At 41.1% G+C, this 25,683-nt stretch overlaps 1 protein-coding gene across 1 annotated transcript; it reads left to right on the forward strand.

The window, feature by feature from the left end:
- On the forward strand, positions 1 to 25,512 carry LOC122079267 (F-box protein SKIP31). The gene is made up of 9 exons (XM_042645590.1): positions 1 to 325; positions 481 to 642; positions 793 to 866; positions 3,259 to 3,334; positions 10,768 to 10,878; positions 20,250 to 20,424; positions 20,518 to 20,636; positions 25,096 to 25,162; positions 25,272 to 25,512. The coding sequence occupies exons 1-9, from the start codon at positions 248 to 250 to the stop codon at positions 25,340 to 25,342; spliced, it is 933 nt and encodes a 310-aa protein (XP_042501524.1). The 5' UTR covers positions 1 to 247; the 3' UTR covers positions 25,343 to 25,512.
- The last annotated feature ends 171 nt before the right edge of the window (positions 25,513 to 25,683 follow it).

The following is a 25,683-nucleotide window of genomic DNA, read 5'->3' on the forward strand; positions in this document are numbered from 1 at the left end:
ACAACAAAAACAAAAAACTCATCCGTTGTTAGTGAATATGTAACACGCATGGAACCATGGGCTCGTGAAACGACTGTGAATCAGGCTTCCCGGCCGTAGTAGCGGTAAAGTCGCCGGCGGTGGTCGCGGCTTCCGCACCTAACCATTTTAAGTCTTCAATTCTCAAATTCCCGAAAAGCTTCAACTGCAACACTCTTCCTTCGTTCGTGCCTCCCTGCTCTAGCTCTCTAGGGCTAGGGTTTCCACCATGACGACTTCAGACAACGAAGACGAAATTCTCGCTCATTTTCTCGAGTCGGAGGTTCTCTCCGAGGTCTCCGAAGAGGTCTGCTCCTGTGTATACTCCATCCATAGAGAACTTATATCAGATAATGGAATAGGGTTATGGTTATGGATTTATTGTTTGCAGTAGTAATGGTTACTCAATTGGGGTTTTGGCTTCGCTGCTAAATCTCAAAAAATGTTTCCATTTCATTGCAGGAAGAAATTATACCGGAGCCTCAGTCGAAGAAATTACGAGTCGACAAAGAGAAGTCTCAAACTGGGAGTTGCAGCAAAGTCCCTGGAAGTTTTGAGACGGAGATTTTTAGCAAGATCCCTGGGGAGCTTTTCCATCATATCCTTAAGTTCCTTTCTTCGGAGGTCAGTGTTTCAGAATTCCCTTGGTAGTTTAGACGGAATACAGTGATGTTTCTGATGAATTGAGTAGTAGATTGTCAAGTTGAATTTTTCATTCGAGTTTTAGTTATGTTATTGACAAGTATCGGTTCCGATCTTTGTGTACTGTGGCAGGATCTTGTTGCATGCTCGTTGGTTTGTAAATTTATGAATTGTGCGGCATCTGATGAAAGTCTATGGCGCCGATTGTGAGTGTAATTTTAGCGTGATTATCAGTTTGTGGATTAACAGATGGATTTTGAATTATTGCATATGTTCATTGTTATTTTGTGATTTTTGGGGCTTTGCACTATTAAGATTACTTTCTTTTCATCAAGCAGTTATAGCGTCGTTTTTTAGGCATAATGATCAATGTTGTATTTTGGGGATCCATAGTTGGCGGAACTAGTTTGCTCAGGTAGCACTGTCACAAGGTTGCGAGGCAAATCGTTAAATCTTTCTCAATGCAAGAGAGCTCACAAGCTGCAATGCGAATGTCTATCCTTCAACCTAAAATGCTTATATAGCCCTTGATCTGCACATATTACAGTCATCTATGAAAGCTTGCAGTTCCATCTCCATATTGCTAGCTTTTCCATAGAAATTTTCTAAATCAAGGAGCATCTTTCCCTTGAGAATCTCTCAATACAACTCTGCCTGTAGCTGCCATCAAAATGGCATTACATCGACATGGTTTCATTATAACTTTTTGTTAGTGATTTTAACACTAAAGTCTTGAGTTCATGTACTGCTTGTGAATGAAAGAAAAAGAGAAACGGAGAGAAACTGCACCATTTGATTTTTTTTATGCAGTCTGGTGGGAAGGCTTTATTTCTTTAGTTGGTTCACTTTTACTGTTTTACCACTGGTGGGAATCATCATAATTTTTGCTTATCATTTGTAGTAAGATTGATAAACATGCGGAGGTTTTTTCCCAGAGGAGGAATTTGTTGATTAGAAATTGTGCGTGCATTTCTCTGAGGGAATTCAGTTGAAAAGTATTTATTATAAAGTGGGGCTAGCAAGTTGGTTATGATAGGTCCTGTTGTTTCTCGTAGTACTAAGCATGCATGCTAATGCATAATAGTTTCTTGTTGCCTGGATGCTGGTGGTTGAAGAATGGTTTGTTCTCTTCTGATGTTCAATGCAGATTGTAAGTCTCTGACTTTGGATGTGTAAGGATTTTGGCATTCATTGGATGTACTGTTGTCGAGTATCCTATGATGTACATATCTGCCTTTTTGGGGTACCTATTGGGAACTGTAGACGCCCTTTGGGACTCTTTATGGTCATTGGGTTGGGAATAATTTTTCTTTGTAATATTGGATTATTGAGTTTTTGTTCTTTTACTGTTCAAACGTAACCTGAGCAATGCTTGAAAGGGGAGATTCACCAAAAACCCCACCTGGAACAATGCCACTGTAGTTTAAATTATTGTCAGATTTTGTTCTCTCTCTCTCTCTCTCTCTCTCATTTGGAACTCCACATAAAGGATGCATGTAGTTTGATAGTCTGAACAGTGCTTGCTGCCATAAAGTAGAAGTTATATGCAGAATAAGTCACACCATTCAAAAGGAATTTGGCCTTTTCCGGATGGCTGCTTGAGTTTTCATGTTCCTACATTAGACACAGAAGAGTTTTAGAGAGTGTTATTGGTGTATATGTGCACTTGTGTGCATTGGTATGCTTGCCTTTTTGTGTATTTATGACTTCATTATGGGCGTAAGTCCAATTGAGTTTCTGAGCTGTTAACCGCTGCTGATGGTACATCTTACTGTTGTTTATGTCCTTTGCTACAGAACTATGAGGCTCACATGCATATTACCCATTTTCATGCTTAAATGGTATTATGTGTATTAGATAGATCTTATATAAATGCTGTTGGGTTATAGTCTCAGACCTTAAATCCCCTGTCTCCAGACTAGAAATGCTCAGAGATTAGGTTCTGAAGTTATTCAACTGGGACCAATTTATTGGGCAGTGGATTCACTAAAGGTTGTGTTTGATTGCTTTTCCAGCATTGTGGTATAAGTCAAGTGAGAGGAAAATGAGAAATTCTTTCTTTTGGTTGCAGTTCTTGAGCAATTAGCAAGAAAAAGAAGTAACTTGTTGGGAAAGTTTATCCCTAGCCTTATGTCTCGCCCATTACATGGAGAACATTGGGAAGAGGAAATTGAGGAAAAGCTGGTCACACCTGGCTTCTTCTTTGAACAACTCTGCTCTCATAGGGTAGGGGATAACTGACTGAAATTCTTGGACAATGGACACACAAACAACAATGATGAATTTATCATTTATTTCCTTTTGGATTTATTGGTGCTGCCAAAGCAACTAGTGAAGGAAATATTTTTGTCTGAGAAACCAACTAAACATGGCCTAAGTGTGAACATGATGGTATACTTGTCTCAACCTTTCAGGTTTGTGGGTTGCATCGCAGCTTACCTGCCCAAGAAAAATTGCTTCCTATAAAACTGATGCAAGTTGGAAGAATTGTGAGAATGTTGACAAAATGAATGAATTGGGCAAGTGAGCCTACTGCTGCATACCAGGTTCTGCCTACATATTCTTATATGTATGATGTGCAACTGTAACATTTTGCAGGTACTGTATGCGTTGGGGTCTGTCAACTCCCTCTAAAAAGTTACGTGACAGTGCTTGGAAAAAACTTTACATTCAGGTACTTGTTTTGAGCTCAATTGCCTCATATTCCACATTATTCCAGGGGAAATCACTTTCGTATGTGTAGTAAACTGTACTCTGATCTCTTGAAGACTCTCCTCCTCCCTGCCGCCATGATCTGACCTCCTCTGTCTACTGCTGGTGGCCTTGGCCAGCATCCCTCTCCCTCTTCCTCCTACCCCCCCCCCCACCCCCACCCCAACCCCCAATCCCTCTTCTCCCTCCCCCTTTCCTCCTCCACCTCCTCCCTGCCCACTTCCTCCAGCCAACCCTACCACCAAATATTGGACTTCATGCTTTGAACCCTCTGCTTCTACCTCTCAAGATAATTAGCCCTTCACTTCGTTCCCCCCTTCCTTCTCGGTGACAAGAAGATAGGTCGGTTTCTGGCAGCATCCTTATCAGATGAAAATTCCAAATGGAGATATTGTCTTGTGGGTCATTTTTTGGGCAGCTGGCCACCCTTCCCTATTGTAAAAAGCTCCCTCTCAAAACAATGGAAAGCTCAAGGACGAATGGTGACTTTCCTCCTTGAAAATGAATTTTTCTCTTCAACTTCTCAATGGAACAAGATATGCTCAAGGCCATGGAAGGGGGTCCTTGGCATGTTGGCAACAAACCTGTTCTCCTGTGCCAATGGAATTACTATATGCAACTTCACAAGTTAGACTACTGCTCCATTCCTTTGTGGATCACCCTCGTTAACATTCCTTTAAATTGCCTTAGCATTATTGGCTCTGTTGTAGGCAAACCCCTCCTTACAGACATCCAAACCAGGAGAATGCAACGTCTCTCCTATGCACGAATATGTGTTGAAGTTTATGCTGACATGCCGCCTCCCACCTCTGTACTTGTCAGGGATGACGAAGGTGCTGCCTTCCACTATGAAATTAATTACGACTGGGTTCCTCCTCATTGCTCTGCTTGCAAGATTCTCAGACATCACTCAAAGAACTGTACCAAACTGTCCCTTCCAGTTCCCGACAAAATGATGGCCATCCCCATGAATACCTCTGCCATCAAACATCCCTCCATGACTGCTTCTGCCACCACCACTGATTTGGATCCGGGTTCCAAAATTTGGAATCGGATCGCTTATGGCAATCTTGTAATTTATGAGGCAATTCAGAACCCCTTTAGAATTAAATGATCGACTTGGGACACAAAAGGAATTAAATAAAAAGGAGAAAGTCGATTCTGGAAAGTAAAACAGAGGTGGGGTTGAACTGAAATAACAAATTCAAAATCAGGGTCTTTATTGTAATATCCAGAAATAGTGCTTAAATGTAAAAATAAGATCTAGCTTATTCTTCCTAACACGATAGGAATGAGCCCAGCTGTAGAATTAGCCAACTTCAAAGGAGAAATCTCTCTCATGGGATACCTGATCGAGCTGGAACTTCAAAGAGGGATCTGAATATTGAAGACATCTGGATTACCCATCATAAATAGCGAACGGAGATGTCCAGAACAGCATATCAGATTCTGCAAATCTCACCGGGCGATGGTTGCAGGTCCAGCCCTAGTTTCAGAGATAGATCTCTCCACAAGAAGGGTATTAAAGCTAGGGCTTCAAGGGTTTGAATCTCCTTGGGACCAGCTTTCTTCGACCAGAACCAAAAGGCAAACAAGGATCTGCCGGTGGAGTTTTGTGATCCTTTTCTCAGTTCGTGTCCTGCTGCAGGGATGGTGAACAGTAATAGAACCAGGTAAAAGTTTGGATTTGAACTCACACCGGGTAGGTTATTTGGAATGGGACCCTTGATAGAGTTATGGAAGAACAACAAGAGATGAGAAAGCTAGAATTTCAGAGGGAGAAGAAGAACAGAGAAAGAAGAGAATGAGACACACGCCTCTCGGCAGCCATGGTTCAAACAAAAAACCCTTCAATCAATTTTCACTTCTTCAAAATCCAACTAAATCGTTGGGTACAAGCTGATATTTAAAGACTTAGAAATAACCTACTTTCCTATTCTAAAACTGAAACAAATATGGAATCCAAATGAAATGAAGCTTGATTCAGAAGCTATTTTATAGAGGAAGTAAATCAAACTAAAACAAGTAACTAATTATTCTTTGCACAACTGCATCAGCCACCCTCCGTTCATTCTGAACCACCGACACCCCAGCTCATACCACCATCCCTTGTCAGATCATCACCGTATACCGTCCCCCTCGAAACGCCATTGCTGTTTCCCGCCATTCTAGCTGTGGTCGGAGGTGGAGTAGGAAGCGCTGCCCAAAAAAAATCCTGCTTTTACCTCTATCACTCCCTCTGGTCACCATTGCTTATCTGTCGGATCCTCTTATGGACCTTTAGTCCGTATCAGGTGCTCTGCAGTCAAAACACTTTCGCCCATCTTTGATCCCTCCTGTTTTGCCACTGCCGATGTTATGCCTGTCATTCATTGTCACATTCCTCTGCTCTGAGCCCCTTACCTTCTCCTTCTTCTTCCCCCTCTCTTCCCTTAGATGCGTCTCCTGACTTCCTTCCTTTTTGGGAAATCGCTAGAAATGATTCCCTCCTTTTGTCTCCCCTAGGTACAAACATCTCTTCTCCTCTCTTATTGGTTCTTCCCCCTCTTTTGCACCTACCTTCTCCTGTTATTCCACTTCCACCCTCCTCCACTTTACCACCAACTTCTCTGGCCCACCCCTCCCTCCTTTTTGGCGTCAGCCCATCTTCATCTTCAGCCCACTTCCAGCCCTCTTAAGACCTCAAGCCCACCACCAACCTTTGACCCACGACTCAGGGCATCACACTTCTCGACCCATTACCCCTATTCATTCGCTCGACAATCACCTTACCTCCTAACCTTCTGTCATCCTCTGCTCTTTCCCTCCTGCATCCTCCCTTGAATCCTTCATCTCTGAGGCCGCCATCACGACAACCCTGGTTCCTATGGCGACTCTTCCAACGCTGGTTCCTACCGTGCCAGTCACAATGCGCATCACATAGCTTCTGTCTTGTCTCCTTTTTCAGTTGGATCTTGCTGGGTCTCTCCATCGATTATCCTGTCTCGCTGTCTTGAGGCTCCCTCCCTTGCCCTACTATTCTAGTAGGAGCAAGGCCATGCCACGTCTTCTCTAACTATAAATCCCTCCCCCTTGTCTACTCTTAAATTCGTATCCAGGTCCCACTCTTGCTGGGCTCCCTCCAAGTCTAAGACCCTCTCTGGCAGCTTCCTTGCCCCTACTTCTACGACGCTTTCCATGCCTTCGGTTCTTGCCTTGCCTACTTCCCTTTTGATGCTTCAATCGGACCATGTCATGTCTTCTTCTACCGTTAGACCCCTATGGTCCTCCTCACCTACAGGCACCTCTCGCCCCCATAGGCATCCCTCCCTTGCCCTAATGTTCCAGCAAAGGCAGGGCCATGCCACAACTTCTCTAACCACAAGTTCCAGCAGGGTTGCTTCCTTGTCACCGTCCCCTATTGGCAGCTCCTCTGCCCTGAGAGATTCCCCCACCATTCTCTTCGCCAACATCTCTCCTTCTCCAGCAGGTATCATGCCCCATCTCTTGGCCACCTCCCCCTCCCCTTCTTCTCACTTCCCCCTCTCCCCTACTACTGTGTCGTCCCCTCCCCTCAGCGGTTACCGTAGGTGCCATCGTAGCCAGCCCCCTCCCCATGAATTGTTGGTCAATCTGGAATGTTCAGGGTCTCAATTCTTTAGCCAAGCAATCTGAGTTCCGCTCCCGCATCAAGACCTCTCACTCTGTCCTCTGTTGTCTCTTGGAAACCAGAGTGCCAGTAGCCAATGCCTCTCGTATTGCCTCCTCCATTGCCCCTTCATGGTCTTTCCTCTCCAATTATTCCTCTAGCGCGAGCAAGAGGATATGGATCTTATGGAACCCCTCCAAAATCCAAACCTCCATTATTTCTTCTTCCTTGCAATTCATCCACCTTTCAATTTCAGACCCTTATAATGGCATCCCCCCCTTCACTGCCATCTATGGCCTTAATAGAGCCCTTGAGCGTGCCCCTCTCTGGGAGGATCTTAGGCTTCTGGCCCCGCAAGTTGGTTACCATCCTTGGGGCAGGGGGCGGGGGTGACTTCAATGTGGTCTGTTGTGCCCATGAAAAGATTGGAGGATTTATCGTAGACTCCTCATATGTTGAGGGCTTCATCTATTAAGCTTTCTTGGCATGATAAAAGATATGGAGCCAACTGCATCACTTGTAAATTAGACCAAGTCTTGGTCAGTGAAGCTTGGCTCTCTTCCTTTCCCTCCCCTCATGCCACTTTTGACCTCCCAGCATCTCTAACCATAACCCCATCTCCTTTTTGTATGTACCTCCCATCATTTCCTTCAGTTTTTCAACTTTTTTGATATGTGGACCCTCCACACAGGTTTCCTTCCTATTGTCAAGTTTTCTTGGGTGAAACCTGTCCATTCTTTCTCCTCCTTCCTCATCACCGTTGCCCATAAGCTCAAGAATGTCAAACTTGCTCTCAAGGATTGGAACTCCTCCACTTTTGGCATCATCTCTTCTTGGGTTACCTCTTGTAGGAACAAGCTGGAATCCATCCAATTCCGGCTTCAATATGATCTCCTCAATAACTTCCTAGCTCTTGAAGAGGAGATCTTCCTGGAGCTTGCCTCCCTTTTGTTCCAGGAAGAAAGTTTTCTCAAGCAAAAAATCTCCCATTAAATGGCTTGACCTTGGTGATTCCAATTCGGCCTACTTCTGCAAATCCTTGAAAGCTAGGACCAACTCCAACTCCTTTCCTTAGCTTTCGGCTAGAGATGGCTCCATCTTGTAGGACCCTGTTGCCATCAAGGCCGAAACTGTGTCCAACTTCTCCGACATCTTTTGCCACCTCCCTCTCCCATTCCCTCCCCTGCCCCCTTCTTAACAAATTTATCCCCAACCACCTTATCCCCTCCCTCCAAGCTATCCCCTTCAATCATGAAATTCATGTCTTTGTCCCTGCCTATAAATCCAACAAAGCCCTTGGTCCTGATGGCTTTAACATGGGCTTCTTTTTTTCTTGTTGGGACATCATTGGTGATGAACTCACCAAAGCCATCAAGAGTTTCTTCACCAAAGCAACAACCACACCTTTCTCTGTCTAATCCCCCCAAAAAGGAGCCTCTTCCATGGCGGACTTAGGCCAATCTCCTTATGTAATATTTTGTACAAATTAATTGAAAAAGTCCTTGCAAATCGCCTTCAGCTTGTCATTGACTCTCTTGTTAATGCCAATCAATCGTCCTTCATTACCGGTCGGATCATAGCTAATAACATCATCCTTTGTCATGAGATTGTCCGAGGGTTTGATAGGAAATCTCATTCCCCTATGGTCCTCCTCAAGATTGACATTCATAAGGCTTTCGATTCCATCAAAAAAGGATTTCATCTTTAGGGTTCTTCTTGCCATGTCCTTCCCCCTACCTTTGTCAATTGGATCCATTGTTGTATTTCCTCTTCTATATTTTTCGTTATTGTGAATGGCTTCCCTGCAGGATTCTTCCCCTCCATTGAAATCTGGTAGGGCTGTCCCCTCTCCCCCTTCCTTTTTGTCTCGCTCTTGAGGTCCTCTCAAGATCTATCTAATCCCATACTGATAATCTTCTCATCTCTCCCATCTCTAAGTGTAAAGCTTCCAAGCTCAATTACCTAGCTTTTGTCAATGATCTCATGATTTTCTCCAAGGCAAATGAGGTTTCAATTAATTCCATTATGTTCTCCCTCCATCTCTTTGAATTCCTTTCAGGCCTCTGCAGTAATCACCTCAAATCCCGCCCCTTCCTTGCAGGTGTTTCTTACTCCAAATCTCCTCTCCTAAAGCTTACTGGTTTCTCTCTTGGCTCCCTACTTGTCAAATACCTTGGCCTTCGCCTCATTTCTTTCAGGCTTACTGCCCATCACTGCACCCCCATGCTTCGTCAAATCTGCAGAAGGCTGTAGCTTTGGAAAGGGAAATTTCTATCATATGCAGTTTGTTTGGTTCTTATTTGATTAGTCTTCCAATCTTCCTACATCTACAAGCCGGGTAGTATTCCAACTTCCCAAATCCATCATCAAGACCAATAAATCCCTATTCTGCACATTTCTATGAAAAGGTACTGATTCTATCAAATTCCTCCACCCCATCCGTTGGTCCACTGTTTGCCTTCCCAACTCGGAAGGAGGCCTTGGCTTGAGAAGAATCAAGGAAACCAACTCTGCTGCCATCCTCAAACTGATCTGGAAGTTGGTCTCCAAGCAACCTAGTAATTGGTTCTACTCTTCCCTCCTTCGCAAAGACTCTCTTTGGACTTCCAGCATCAACCCCAATTCCTCCTGGGTTTGGCTTAAGATCATTCATTCTAAGCCTCTTGTCTGGATTGCCATTAGACCTTACATTGGTTATGGAGTTGGCTCTCCCTGATTGTTGGCCATATTTAGACTACTTTTCTGGTCTCTCTAGATCTTCTATGGTCTCCTCAATCATCTGATTCATCTTCCATGGATCTTGGTCCCCTCTTTAGGCATACCCTCTCTTGCTACCATCTGGCAGTCCCTCGCCTCCCTGCCCCCCTTCTGCCGGAGATGATTGTATCATTTGGTCTCCCTCCTCGGGTAACTTTTCCTCCTTTGCTTGGAACCTTTTTTTATGGACCAGTCCCACCATTCTCTGGCATCAAGTAGTTTGGTTCAAAGCCATCCCTCGCCACAGTTTCACTGTTTGGAGACCCCTCTCCAACTGCCTTCCCACCCAATCCTTCCTCATTTATTGCCATATGCCTGTTTCCCCTGCCTGCTGTTTTTACTAGAATGGTCTAGATGATAACAACAATATTTTCTTTAAATGCCTGTTCTCTTCTCGCATCTGGAAGTGTATCCTTGCCAAACGATGACATGCTCGTAGAAGGACCCGCTTCAGAGAGAATGAATTTGGATTGATGACTTTTTTTGGAAGATCTATTTGCGACATTGCTGAAAAACTCGCCTTTGGGGCCGCTATCAACCATATGGGGGTGGAACCTAACCTTCGTAGATGGACTTCCAACTCTAAATCCTCGATAAGATTTGGAATGCAATCTACTTTGACGTGTCTTCCAAGCTTAGCATTCTTCCCCATAGATCAGTTGTTGATTCCCCTAGGATCATGCTTATGTTTGTCTCTTGGGTCCTTTGTCTACCTTGACTTCCCCCCTACCCTCTAGGGTTGTATTCCCCTTCTCCTGCCCTTGTGGAATTGTATATCCCTTCTTTTGTTTCCCTTATTTGATTTATTGCTCACTCACCCAAAAAAAAAAAAAATCCTTGTCTTGCATAGAATAATTGTTACTTGTGAAAAGAAATTGCTATATTTGCTTGGTGGTAAGCTAGATGTACTAGCCAATTTATGGGATCTTATGGCACTGGCATATTATATTTTCCTTTGATGCATTTACCATTCAAATTTACTGCGCCTGAGTTGACACATTTTCTTGCAGCGCGATGGTGAGGACATGGTTGAATTTGTTAGGAACACTCCTTCCGAGTTCAAAGAGTATTATATCCAAATGCAGGCAGCCAAGAGAAGCCAAGCTCCACTTCCTTCACAAGTAAAGCTCCACTTCCTAATGTTGTACTTATTTACTCCCTTGAAAGCTGTTTTTCTGTTCTATTAAAAAGTAGTCTTATCTAGAAACACCATTCGGTTGAATGCTTGTTTTGAAAAAAGTTCCTAAAGAGTTAATCTAGCAAGTATTAGAGAAGAGAAGTTTTTCAAGTAAGTATGTGAACATAATTAAAGACGTGTATAATGATGTGGTAACAAATGCATGTACTGTGGGGGTCAAGGTAGTGAATTCCCAATTACAATTGGGTTACATCACTTACATCAAGGATCAACTTTAAATCCTTATTTGTTTGTGCTTATAATGGATGGTTTAACTAGAGACATTCAAGATGAGGTTTTTGGTGTATTTTTTTTTTACTGGTGATATTGTTTTAGTGGATGAGACAAAAGCAGGGATCAACACCAAGTTGGGAGTATGGAGATCAACCTTGGAATCAAAAGGTTGTAAGATAAGTAGAATAAAGATGGAGTATATGTGATATTTAACTTTAGTTACATTAGGGTGGATAATGAGGTGGTGAAAATTAATGAGGGAGATTCCGCAAAGTGACTATTTTAGGTATTGGGGCTCAATCATAAATAACTACATTAGGGTGGTGGTGAATATTAATGAGGGAGATTCTGCAAAGTGACTATTTTAGGTATCTGGGCTCAATTATAAATAAAGGTGATATAGAGGATGATGTTTTATAGAGAATTAAAATTGGATGGACCAAGTGGAGAGGTGCATCCGGAGTGTTGTGTGATTGATGTATTCCTTTAAAACTTGAAGGAAATTTTTATAGGATAGTCATATGATCGACTCTGATGTAAGTTGAGAAGAGGGATGCCATAGAATGATTTGGCTTATTGGATGATAGAGACCACCACGTTATTTATAGATGGAGAATGATTACAAATATGGAATGCTAGCTAAGGATGACTCAATACTTATCTAGCATATGAAACATTTGCATAATGAACCTAGTGCATGGATGTCCTTCGTGCCCAACTTGGATACAATAGGATGGAACGACTTAGATGTCAGTCCGTGAGTGAATACATCAACTAGTTGGCCTTCCAAGGTGACGGAAGGAATGCAGATCAAGCATTACTCAAGTTTCTCTTTGATGAAGTGTCTCAATTTCATTGTGCTTGGTCCTATCGTGCTGAACTGGATTATGGGCTATATTGATTGCAACCTTATTATCACAGTAAAGATGCATAGGTCTTATCCCCAAGTTAGAGAGTAATACTTTGAGCCATATAACTTTGTAGACACCTTGTGCCATTGCTTTGTACTCGGTTTCTGCACTTGATCTAGAAATGACAAAATGCTTTTTCTACTTCACCATGTTACTAGATTATCTCTAAGGAATGTGCAATTTTCGAGAGGGAGGATGATAGCACTTGTAATCTTTCTGTGAAGTGGAATATCCAAGGAAGATGCATCGGGTGGCCGGGGGTCAAGTTTAGACTGAGAGGGGGAGGAGTTGTGAGCAAAGCAAACACATCCAGACACACGAGGTGGAAGGTGATAGGCAGTAGTGGGATTGGGAAGCTTACTTACCGGTATATGGAAGGGAGGACTCGATTGATGAGAAATGCAGCAATAAGAACGACACTCGCCTCAATAGAATTTGGGAATTTGAGTGGTGAACATCATAGAGTGGGTGACATCTAATAGCTGCTGAATCTTTCGCCTCGAAATACCATTTTGCTCAGGTATGCGCACACACATGAGGTTTGGAAAATCATGCCATGATCATGAAGATACCAGAGGAAGGGACCACCATTGTATTCCGTCCCATTGTCTCTTCGAAGAACTTTTATTTGAGCATTGAACTGAGTCCGAATCATTTTGTGGAGAACTAAAAGCAAGAAAATATTCGGACTTAGTTCGGAGAAGGTAAACCAAAGTCAGGTAAGTGCAAATATCAATAAAAGTGAAACTATTTATACCCACCCTAAGCAACTGTCCTGGAAGGACCCCATAAGTCAGAGTGAATAACTGAAAATGGAACTATACTGTTATTGGCACTGGGAAATTAAGAGGACCAAGTGTGCTTTGCAAATTCACAAATATCACAATTGAAATGGTCCAAATTGCAACAATTAGCTAGAGAAGGAAACAAACGATGTAAAATGTGAAAGAAAGGGTGACCGAGATGGCGATGCCATTGTTGTAGACTTGTAGCTGACTAAGAGCATTGTCTTCCTGAGAAATATGAGCTGAAATTGGAGAAGCAGTAGTGAGACCCGGATCCAAGTAATAAAGACCATCCCGTACCATTCCATACCCAATCGTTGCCCTTGTCACTAGATCCTGAAAAAGAAAATGGGTAGAAAAAAAAAATGAACAGAACAACTGAGATCAGTGGTAAGATGATAAATAGAAAGCAAATTTGCACAAAGATTAGAGGCATGTAGTACAGATGATATGGAGATAGAAGGGGTGCAACAGATAGAGCCTTTATCAGAAATGGAGGAAAGAGAACCATCGGCTACTCGGACCTTGTCCTTACCCGAACAGGTTTATGTGTGAAACAAGTTCGAGGAGCTGGTCATATGAGGCTCCATAGTCGAGAAGATAGGAAGAGCCAGAGTGAGAGGAAGCATGAAATATACTTGATTGGGCAAGATGGGAAGCAAGTGAACTAGAAGGTGCCATGGTAGAGGTTGTAGTGCCTAGTTAGGCCATCATACAGTGGAGAGCAAGCAGCTGTTCAGAAGAAAAAGGAGCCAAAGTGTTGCTATCTGTAGTCTCAGAGAGGTGAGCCTGGGGCTGTTTCCCATTAGGCCATTACGCCCACCTCTTTTGGGGCAACCATGAAGCTTCCAATAGGTTTCCCTGGTATAGCGAGGACACCCACAATAGTCACATTTATCGGGTTCATTTGTAGATGAACAAGGTTTAGTGGAAGAACCAGCGGAATCCAATGCCAGGGAGGCCTGAAGGGTAGTCACTAGGGCAGAACGAGGAGGGGCAGCAGGTGGCATCATGACTAAACGACGTCGGTCTTCATGCTGAACCATGTTATAAGTTTGGAGAAGTGGGAAAAGTTTCTCTACATGAATCTGGTCGTACTCTGGGTTGAGACCAGTAAGGAAGTCATAAACCCATTCCATTTCGTGCTTCTTCCTGAATGTATCATCATTAGAGGTGCAAATCAGGGGATCAGGGTGATAAAAGTCCAATTGCTGCCATAAAGTGTTTAGGGCAGGATAATAGGCAGAAATAGACAGCTCCGTCTGAGTAGTTTCCTGAACCTATCGGTGAATCTCATAAATCTTGGCATAATTGCTTGTCTGCCCATATGTGTGCTTAACCGCTTCCCACAAATCCTTCACAGAATTCAACAAAACAAAATTATGACTGCTAGATGGTTCCATAGAATTTAGAAGAAGGGACATAACCAAGGTGTCTTTAGCCAACCAACTTTCCTTGGCAGCGGCCTCAATAGGCATCGGGGTGTCACCAGAGAGGTACTTGGAAAGATGATTCCCATGAATGGTAAGGAGACATGTGCGTGACCATGCAAGATAGTTGAGTCCGTTAAACTTGGTGGGTCTTGGCTGTAGAGAGTGGTGATGGGGAGTGCCAAGGTGGCTCAAAGGCCCACCCCAGTACTAGGGAAGTAATCGATTCTTTTGTCATGGAGCCAAGGAAAATCACAAGTTGTAAGAGAAGTACCTCACAAGGAGCAATTAAGCATAGAGAACTAATACCCGACAACTAGCATAAGAAGGGGCAATAGGAAACCCAATTGAAGCCTGGAATGATGGGTGATGGCGGTAAAGAGAGGCGGAAGGCTTGGGAGATCCGGAGAGAGCTTGGCGGGGTTGATAGAGGGCCTGGCAAAGGCCGGTGGCATTGGCATAGTTGGTAGGGGCTGATAGAGGCACATGGGCTCTAGGCAGCAGCAGGTAGGGTCTTGGGAGTGGTGGTGGCGATGACAGTGTGGCAGTGATTGCCATCAAGGGGTGGTGGTGCTTAATGTGGGGCGACATGCATTTGCACATGGTTAGTCATCCATACTAAACATGGAGTATAGGACGAAGCCTTGGAGCCGACGATTAAGAGAAACCTTAGGTGCGTGTTGAGTCCGTTAAACTTGGTCGGTCTTGGCTGTAGAGAGTGTGATGTAGTAGCGCTCCGATGGATCGACCCAAGCCTGCTCCAGAACCCGGACCAAGACCCAGATCCAATTTGGGTTCCAAGTTACTAATTTGGATTCAAGATTAATAGAATATTCTAGGATTTTATTTTATTTTTAGAATATTTGTTATATTTTATATTAGGTTATTTTGGGGTAGCTATTAGGTAAGTAGAAATTTCCAATTTTAGTTTTATTGTGTTTCCATGTCATTAGACTTTAATTTAGAAATCAATTAGGATTTTCTATTTCAGTTTTAAGAGTTTTTATTTTTATTTAGTATAAGTAAAGCATGTAACCTAAGAAATTAGTTAGTTAATCAATGAAGAAAAATTAAGTTGAGTACTGCTTGCGTGGCTGCCTCTCTTCCCCCCCTCCCCTGCGATCTTCTCTTTCTCTTATCTCCTCCTTGTCCAGTGAGACAATCCCCCCCCTCTTCTTCTTCTTCTTCTTCTTCTTCTTCTTCTCCTTCTATCCTGTGACTCTTCTTTTCCCCTTTCTTCTTCTCTGGTTTTATTTTTCTAATCTTCTGATTTTCTTCCCTCCCCTGTTCTTGGGCATAACTAACAGTTTCAGGTGAGCTTCCTCGGTTTATCAACAGAGGCCGATGGACCTGAGATTGGAACCATTGGTTCCTTTTCCTTTTCCTGTAGCGATTCATACCCTACATTCCCATTCCCCAGATCCTTCTAACCAGCAAACAATAAACCTGCAACCCGATTCAGTTCTGAGTTTTTTTCGCCTGACCCAGTCACAGAAATTAAAGCTATCTGTTCCTTTGATCTTAGGTCCTGCAATAGATCACAATTGAGGGGTTCGAGGTTGCGAATCTAGGCTTGAAGTTTCAGACCTGACCGATAGGCATTGAAGGAGTTCTCTTTTTTTGTTTTTCTGTTCTACCGCCTCCCCTCTCTTGTCGTGAGGAAGAAGACTCTCTTCCCACGATTCTTCAAAACCTTTATTTTTTTTTCTTTTAGTTCTGATTACTCCACCCTCCATATTACCCCACTCTGTCATTATTTACCACTTACCCTTACCTTATATTTAATTCCAAGTCTATCCTTGATTAATAATTGATAAACCCTTCCATTCTTTGACTTATACCTGATCATCATTGAAAATTCTGATTTATCACGAGATTGCCACTGGTTTGCTTAAATCCTCAAGTGAGCCCACAGCCAACCAGGTTTGAATCTTTTTTGGGGTCCACCGACCCCACATTAGAGTGGTGATGGGGAGTGCCAAGGTGGCTCAAAGGCCCACCCTAGTACTATCGATTCTTTTGTCATAGAGCCAAGAAAAATCACAAGTTGTAAGAGAAGTACCTCACAAGGAGCAATTAAGCATAGAGAACTAATACCTGACAACTAGCATAAGAAGGGGCAATAGGAAACCCAATTGAAGCCTGGAATGATGGGTGATGGCGGCAAAGAGAGGCGGAAGGCTTGGGAGACTTGGAGAGAGCTTGGCGGGGTTGATAGAGGGCCTGGCAAAGGCCGCTGGCATCGGCATAGTTGGTAGGGGCTGATAGAGGCGCATGGGCTCTAGGCAGCAGCAGGTAGGGTCTTGGGAGTGGTGGTGGCGATGACAGTGTGGCAGTGATTGCCATCAAGGGGTGGTGGTGCTTAATGTGGAGCGACATGCATTTGCACATGGTTAGTCATCCATACTAAACATGGAGTATAGGACGAAGCCTCGGCGCCGACGATTAAGAGTAACCTTAGGTGGAGAAAAAAAAATTAAACCCAAAAGTGGATTGGGCTCTGATACCAAGTTGAGAAGAGAGATGCCAGAGAATGATTTGGCTTATCAAATGATAGAGGCCACCACTTTATTTATAGATGGAGAATGATTACAAATATGGAATGCTAGTTGAGGATGACTATATAGTGTGGAGTGTTAGGCAGTTAAGAAGCATCACATGGATAAACTCAGTGTAGCAATGTAGCTGAGATGAGGATGTTGAGATGGATGTGGCAAAACTAGGAAGGATATAGTAAGGAATGGTCATATTAGAACTAACTTGGGAGTTGCTCCGATACATGATAAGGTACAAACAAGAAAGTTGTTTGAGGTGGCATGGCCATGTCCAACAAAGCCTTTGGATGCTCCAATATGGAGCAGTGATTTGATTAAGTTTGAAGGAACTTATAGAGTCAGGCTAGACCTAAATAACTCTGAGAGAAGTATTGAGGAAAGACATGCATACCTTGGGACTTGTATAAAGTCTGACCTCGAACAGAGCTGATTGGAGGGTAAGCATCCATGTAGCCGACCTTATTTAGTTGGGATAAGGCTGAGCTGCTGTTGTTGCGGGTATGTATTTTGCCTCTAAACATACAAATGGGGTTATGAAGCTGAGAATACCCTCCGCTTGTTCTCTCTCTCTCATCATCATCATCATCATCACCTTATTCATTTTTCTTGTTTCTGCTTCCCAGCCCCATAAACCATCTTCCTCCTCAATCTCTTTCTCTCTCTTCCTTACCTTCGGTTCTTTCTGAAACTTTCCTTTTATTAATCCTTTGTGCTTTCTTTAAAAAAAAAATTTATTTGCAAATTCTTCAGAACCTCACTTCTTGCCACGATGAAACCAATGGCTGTATTCGGGAGAGCTGCATCAAGGCCAGGTTCTCGTTCTAAACCACCTGTTCTCTTCTTTGTTAATGCTGCTTGCTATCTTCAAAACTCATCTGTCAGTATCTTCGTTAAGGCTGCTGCTGTTTTCAAACCATTCCCCTTCCCACCTATAGATGAGGTTTTAAGGATTTATAAGGCTATGACTATCCTTGCAATTGTTACTAGTAAGACTGCTCCCCTATCTCTACCCTCTCAGTTATTTTACATTTCCTTCTCCTGTTTATAATTCTTTCATCAGTCTACTCTCAATTATCTCATTATTCTTTCATTCTACAACATATATATAGGATAGGTATGGCAACCCAAGACTTTGAAAATCTTTTCAACTACTTCAAGGATTGTAAGGGAATATGGTAAACAAAAACTCACACACAAAGGAAGACAAGAGGTTTATAGTGGTTCGGTCCTCTTGACCTACATTCACTCCCTGAGAGCTCTTCACCCTTAGCACTACACTAAAACGATTGGTCTTTTTGATGGTGCCAATCAAGCCTAATAACTCTGTTTCCATGGGCTCACAACTAACCTAATCTTTTATTGATGGGTCAAACCCCTTACACTCTCACCAAGAGCTTTTGAGTTTTTCAACTCGATACAGTGCCTTTTGGTAGGCTAATCTTCAATTTGAAGAACAATTCAAACCTGCACTCTTCGGTGGATGTACAAATCAGAGCACAATGATACCCAATATTGTTTAAGCCCAAAATACTAAGTGTAACGCTGAAAAAAAATGGCCTAAGGTTCTCATGGGTAATGGCTGGAAGTGTCCCATATATAGCCAAAAAACTAGCCATTTTTTACCTGTTGGGACTCTGGCGACTGACCCTGAACACTGGCCGTTGACCCCGGATATGGCTGTTGCCCGACGGATCTTATTTTTTGGCAATAGAACTCATGATGGTTGACCCCAATATCAAGCGGTCGACCCTGAGCCTTGTGAATCTCAGATCTCTAGTCACTAGTCCTTTTGTTCCCAGACTTGGAGGTCGACTGTGCCAGTCAACCCTAGAAACTGGCAGCTGACCCCAAGGTTGTCTTATTTGCCTGAATGTCTATTTTAACTCTGCTTTTGGCTATTGTTCAAGCGGGTGACTTGGCCTTTCTTCCTTGTGATTTTTCTCAGATATTTTGGCCAAGAGGTTTAGTGGGCAAGCTTGTGGCCCAACGGTTAAGTTGCACCATTGCAACATGTTGGTCACAAGGTTCGAAACACATAAACAGCCTCTCCTGCGAAGCAGTGGGTAAGGCTGCTTACATTTGCCCTTCCCAGACCTTGTGGTAGTAGGAGCCCTTGTGCACTGGGTTGCTCTTTGTTTTGGCCAAGAGACTAGTTCAAATAATACATCTAAACCATTCTATGTAATTGGTCTAGTCAGGTCAAGTCCCAAAAACCATTAGTCCTACTTAGACATGTTTACATCTAAGTGCAGCTACTCCTCAAAGTCTCGAGTCCGCTTGATGCTTCATAGAGTGCTTGACATTTTGGCTTCGTTGTCACTTGAGCTTCTTCTTCTTCTTCTTCTTCTTCTTCTTTTTTTTTTTTTTTTTTTTTTTTTTTTTTTTGAGCTTGTATAGTTGATCTCTAAAATATGTGATCTTACATTCAATTGAGTTGGAGATGTGTCAATAATGCTTTTGCTCAGTGACGCATTTCAGCTTCCTTGTCTTTTAGTGCTTGATGCTTCGATACTTGGGAAGGGCAACCAGAATGATGCTGCTCATCAACTTGAACACAAGGATCTGGCATATTGTTAAACAATTAAGTACATGCTTTTTAATCAATGACACACATTTTAGTAGTTACCAAAACATAATTCAAAATGCAATATTCCAACAATATATTTCTTTAAGAAACATTTTTTCCCCTTTTTTAGGAATACCATGATACCAAAACTTGTTTTAATTTTTTTTTATCGCCTTAACACTTTCATTTTGACGTAGTCAGAAAATATATTATGTGATAAAAGTTCTGAGGAAACTTTCTATTCTTTCTTCCCCTTTCTTTCTTTACAAGATGAATATGAATATATATATATATATATATATATTTATAAATTTTGAGGAAGAGTTACTTCCAAAATTTTGTTTACCACAGTTCTCTGGAAAAAAATCAAACTGCTTGAACTGCATTAGCGAGTATGTGTATTTGCATGCTCTCCCCTTAAATGAGGCATCCATGTACCATTCACACACGAGGTTGAAAACCTTGTTCAATTTGTGTTAACACCTTGGGATTGTTTGTTGAATTCTGAAATCGCTTAAAGTCAGAATGTGATGTCAAAATCTGTAAATTTTTTCGAGTTCGAAACTTTTGTTTGATGTATATACTTTGTGGTAAGTTTTTAAATTTTCTGAATATTCAACGAAGAGTGATGAATTGTAATGTCAATATCAAATTGATTTTTGGCATGGGATATTTTAGATAGGAAATGCTGGTGGGTCCTAGCATCGGGACCATGTGTATGGAAGAGGCAGGAAGGGGAGTTATTTATTTCTTCAAATCCTGGGTGTGTCTATATCCCTTGATGGCAGTTCTGGAGTCCTTACTGAATCCGAGATACTGATTTTACTTGTGAAGGTGAACGATGATCACATAATTCTTGACAAAACAGTGGCTGATCAAGTGTCCTTGTGGAAAAGCAGCAGAGGCCTGACTGATGAGCTGGTTGTTGGCCATTCTTGTTCTGGAGAGACATGTACTTACTACCAAATTGGAGATGTTTTTGTATGCGAGAAGACTGGACGTGTTCATGGTATGATTGCTTGTCATTGTGTGATCACAAAACTTATTGGTGAAGGAATTTGGTTTTTTGTGTTATTTTTTGTAATTTCTCCCCTTTCTGCAGTGTGTGATGATACATGCAGAGAAGTAATTCTGGATGCCACCAGTGAACTTTTGGTGTGTACAATTTCTGGGCACTGTTTTGATAGAATGATTTCACTTGCAGAAATGGAACCTGATGTAGTGAGTAATCTCTCTTCTAACCAGCACATGTTTCTTACTTGATCTTCCTACACTTATTTTTGTGTGTTATGAGTGCATTACTTCTATGTAGCACTTCTATAATATCCAATAGGGAATCTGGGAAGACACAATGTGAGGCAGACCCTGAGGTAATTGGGTGTTCATCTAGGTAAGTCTTGAGAAACATATGCAATAGGCCAGGGATAAGAAAAGTGATAAAATTCTACTCCTGGGCCCTATAATTGAGTTCAACCAACAAATTTGACCTATGTGTCTGATTAACCCAAGGATCCTACGTATGCATATAGTTGGAATGTAGTTAAGATAGTTCAATTGGGTCTCAAGAGACTTCATTTTGGCCCATAGATGGGTTTTATAGGCCTTGGGATTTTACTTTTGGGGTTTTTGATGTAATGGGCCTCTTTTATAAGCCCATATTTGGAATTTTAATTCTGTACGCAGGATTAAGTATATGGATAAGATTGTGTGCAAGGATTAAAGTATCAGTGTCGGCTGGCCATAATTAAGATACGTATCGGAGGGTATCGTATCATATCTGAGATATGCTAAGATACTCTAAAGAATTCACCAGAAAAAAAAAAAGATGCACTAAAGATATGCAGATAAATGGATATGAAACACTTTTGCATAAAAAATAGTTAAAAAAAACTATATATAACATGTATTATGCATAAATACTAAAATGGAGAGTATCGTACTGAGAGATACGATATATTCGATTATAATTGTTCAAAAAAGTTGAGTTGAGGGTTCTGAGGCTTTGAGTCCTTCCTTTAAACTTTGATGAATCCTTGCTTTGTACTTGTTCACGGCGTCAAGGCGAACCAAGGCGACCAAGTGTTATTTTTTATTTTCCCTTTTTTCTAACATTATTTAGTATTTACATATACCTTGTATCATAAAAAATCAACATTAAGCCACACCAAGTCATAAAAAATCAACATTAAGCCACATCAAATCATAAAAAATCAACATTAAGTCACATTAAGTCATAAAAAATCAACATTTCGAGAAATGCTCTTGTTCTATATAAGCTTGACTGGTCAAATAACTTTATTTTAATGAGACTTTTTGTATTAGGTATAACACAAAATGATGCAGATTAATTACCAAAATAGGCTTGTTTTATTAGGAATAAGCTTAGGGTTGGGTTCCATACATATTGGGCCTTTGATCCCATGTGTTTTGAGTGTAATAGACCACTTTTATGGGTCTAAGATTGAATACGGGATTCAGTGATTTGTTTCCTTTTCTTTAGTTTCCTTTTTAGATGGGGTTATTTAGTTTCTAATTTCAGTACCTAAATTAGTTTCTAATTTCAAGTCATTGTTAGTTTCTAATTTCTGTCTAGACTAGTTTCTATTTTTATTAGATTCTAATTTTCAGTTTTTAGTAACTTCTTGTAATCAATTTTTAGTAACTCAGATTTAGTAACTCTGAGTTACTATTACTTGTAAACCCTCCCCATCATTATTATAAATAAAGGAGAGCTCTCATCATAGAGAGACGATTTATGTTTTAAAAAAAAAGAGTCTTGTTGCTGCCGCTGGCTTCACTGGATGTTCCTTGTGTTTGATCAAGGATTAGGGATTGGTGTTTGATCCATTCAATTCCTTGCGGCGTGAAGTCCAGGAGGTCTGCTACAAGTAATCTTTTCTTTAAGTTCTACTATAATTTCAAGGTTTATTAGAGCTGCAAATACCAGCTACGATTCCTTCTATTTCTGCCCAGAATTTTCTGCAAAACAGAGCTTTCGGCCCTTGCTGGTTTAGTCAGTTCCAGCTGTCAGAATGACCCCATTTTTTTGGTCGAAGATCCACCTCTGCCCAGGTTAGGTTCGACCCAAGTTGGAGCCCTATCTGACCTCTGAATAGTGAGATATAAAAAATCTCCTTTTTTTCGTCTTTTAGTGACCTGCAGGTTCTGGATTACATTCTGTAGAGTTAATGCCTGCTGTTGGAAGTTTCTGGACTGCTGAATCTAATTACTGTTAGTCTGAAGTTGTTAACATTCTTAGCTAGTCTCTGTTTTGGTTCTAAGTATTGTTGCTGTTCTTATTCCCATCCTGTAATGTTGTTTCTGGTGGTCGAATATATTCTGGACTATTGTTTGAGGGTGATTTTCTGCTATATATTCGAGACTAGTTTTGGTTGATCTCTAGTCTAAAAGTTCCTGCAGTCTCGGGTCTTGTTTGTTTGTCAAATCTAGTCCTACATTACAAAACCAACTTTCCGACAAGTCTAAGATTACTTAAATCTAAGTTGTAATGACAAAGTTATGACTAGTCAAACTTATTTTAAAATGCGAAAATGTTGTTAGAATCGCATGAATGAAAATAATTTTATGGACATCAAAACAAAAGATTATTTTACTAGACGTCTGGTTTTTAACAAAGTTTTACCATGATAAGATATATAAAATTTTCAGAATTGAGAAAAACCCCAGCATTTGAAAGTTGAAGATCGCCCCTACAACCAATTATCCTTTTGAATTTGATTTTTAAACTATTTTTATTGGATTCAAATAGGAGGTATTTGCTTATTTATGAATAATATATTAAGTAAGTAATTTACTTAAAAATGATATTTATACCAAAATTTAAGGCTATATACAGTGCAATAAGGTGACAGTTGCCTAGGCCTCTGGCAAACCGCCAAAACGCCAAGGCGACGCCTTGACAACTATGCTTGTTTGACCATATCATCAATAAATGAACCCAGTGACTCCTTTTAATCTCCACCACCATATCTTTTAGGGCAATTAAGCTCTCTTAACTTACGCTTATGCATAAAGAGGCACATGTCTAGGACCACCATCCAACCACTCTCCCTCGGAATAACCTTACGATCCATATAAAACAATTTTTCGGGTAACTTCTTAATAGGAAGAAATCGATTTGGTGGAATGATGTCTGCTTTTTTAAGTAACTAAATGCTCCTCTTTTTTTTCCCCCCGGTAAAAGTGTTCACAATGGATAAATTACAAGCTATTGCGAAGTCTAAAGCTGAGGCTCCCTCCTCATTCCTTCCTCCAAATTGATAGGCTCCATGTACACCTTCATAGCCTGTACGATCTCTTCCAACATGTCCATTCAGGTCATTCCATATAATAATCTTTTCTCCCTGGCTAATACCTTATACTATTCCATCCATGTGTTTCCAAAATTGTACCTTACTACTTTCAACTTTTGTCTCCACCACAAGCTTGATGGATCTAACTCTTTTAACATCCACCACCTTATTCATTAGATCTTTGTCCACTACTATATCCACTCCACCTCAATTATTTTGATCTCCCGTATATCAAAGTTTAAAGTCATCCAACATCTTAACATTCTTACCCTTCTATCTTGTCTCTTGATTACAAGCAAGCAACAGAGCCTTGTGAAAACAATATTTTGCCCCCAAAAAAAAAAAAAAAATTGTTTTAGAGGTGATGTAATATGAGCAAAAATATTTCCTATTCAAAATTTATTCAAGTGATGAAATGGTCATATCAACAACCCTACATGGGGTTCAAATCAAGGGCTATAAAGCTAAGCTTGGCACATATTTTGGTGGTAGAGGAGGGGCTGTGAAGTCTTGTGAATCCACATGGTCTTTCCTCTTTTTTCATAGAAGTTAGCACATATTTGCTACCTTTTTTTTTTTTTAATTAACCCAACCCATCGGTCAGCCTTTAAATCTTTTACATATCCTAGTTCTCTAACCAACTTCCTCCTTCTATTATATAACTTATATTTCATCCAACTGTGACATAAGCCAGGGTTATTTTTTGGGGTATGAACATATGCTATGGTTGTCTTGCATTAAAGGAACCTTCAGTTACCATACTTAGATATTTAGAACTGAGCATGTGGCCTAAGAGATTATGTTTTAGATGTTCCTAATGTGTTTAGCTGAATTTCTATTGAGTGTTGAGGTTTATTGTAATTATTTGTTTTATGGAGAATATCCGTTCCATAGTTCAAGAACCTGATGTCTTATCATAGTTGTCATGGCATCTAGGAGGACCAAGGCGGTCGAGGGTGGTAAAAATGTAAAATGAAGGCGACACCAGCAAGGCACCAAGGCAACTAAGGTGCCAATCCAGACAAAACTGCCTGGATGCCCAAGTGTTGCCTAGGTGACTCCTTGACAGCTATGTTTCTGATTAAATCCCTCCCTTTGGGCATGGGGTGCTTGGTAATGTTTGGAGTTCATTCATTAGTTTTACATTAACAATGCCATAGCTTTTGGATCTGGTATGTCCTTTATCTCACTTGTTGAGCAAAGGAGAAACAAACTAGTCCCATGATGTTGGTTATAATAGCAGCCTTTTTTTTTTTTTTCCTTCCTTTTGGTGAAGTTTAGAACAGCAATCAGTAAAGTGCAAAATGTCTATTATTTGTATGAGTGCCTTCTGTCCTGATTCTTCCCCTGGTTTTTCAAAAACCCAGGAACAGGAACAGCAACAGGGTAGTGTTACTGATGAAGCAGAACCGTTTATGGGATCTGGCCGATTTGGTAATTACTTGAATTGCTGATTTTATTTTCAGTTTTTTTTTTTTTGTATTTATCTTGTGTTCCATTCCTTACTGACCCTTTCTATACTGGGTGTATGTTTATTGTACAGCACGTGCTTATCTGTTGGGTTATGACTGTGCTGATGAGAAGGAGCTGGAAATAGCATTGAGGTCTTGCTGATCTGATAATTTTGGATTATCTCCTTTACAACAAGGAAAGCAATTAAAAGAAAACCCTCCTTCACGACATAATCTTGAGAGTACCAGTTTGTCTGTAAGAATTTATGTCTATATGAATGTATGTTGCGTGTATGAAGTATATTCAAAGCAAGCAAAAGCCATTTTATGATATTTTTGGAGGATATATAAACATAATTGCACCAATCAACAAGAATCTCTTTTTAGAAACTTGATGTTGAAAAACTTTTTTACCAACTTGATGTTGAAAAATCCATGATCTAGAAATTCATTTTGGACAATTGAACCTTCTCAAACTGTTTCTTTTTAAGAACCAAACAAAGT

Source organism: Macadamia integrifolia, chromosome 5, assembly GCF_013358625.1.
Source record: "Macadamia integrifolia cultivar HAES 741 chromosome 5, SCU_Mint_v3, whole genome shotgun sequence".
In the NCBI taxonomy this organism is placed as follows: domain Eukaryota; kingdom Viridiplantae; phylum Streptophyta; class Magnoliopsida; order Proteales; family Proteaceae; genus Macadamia; species Macadamia integrifolia.

What these genes read in the sequence shown, in the direction of transcription:
- LOC122079267 (XM_042645590.1), top strand. Translation starts at nt 248, where the DNA reads ATGACGACTTCAGACAACGAAGACGAAATTCTCGCTCATTTTCTCGAG. An exon ending in GAAAGTCTATGGCGCCGATT is followed by an intron (nt 867 to 3,258) that starts GTGAGTGTAATT and finishes AACATTTTGCAG; the next exon opens with GTACTGTATGCGTTGGGGTC. An exon ending in TATGGGATCTGGCCGATTTG is followed by an intron (nt 25,163 to 25,271) that starts GTAATTACTTGA and finishes TTTATTGTACAG; the next exon opens with CACGTGCTTATCTGTTGGGT.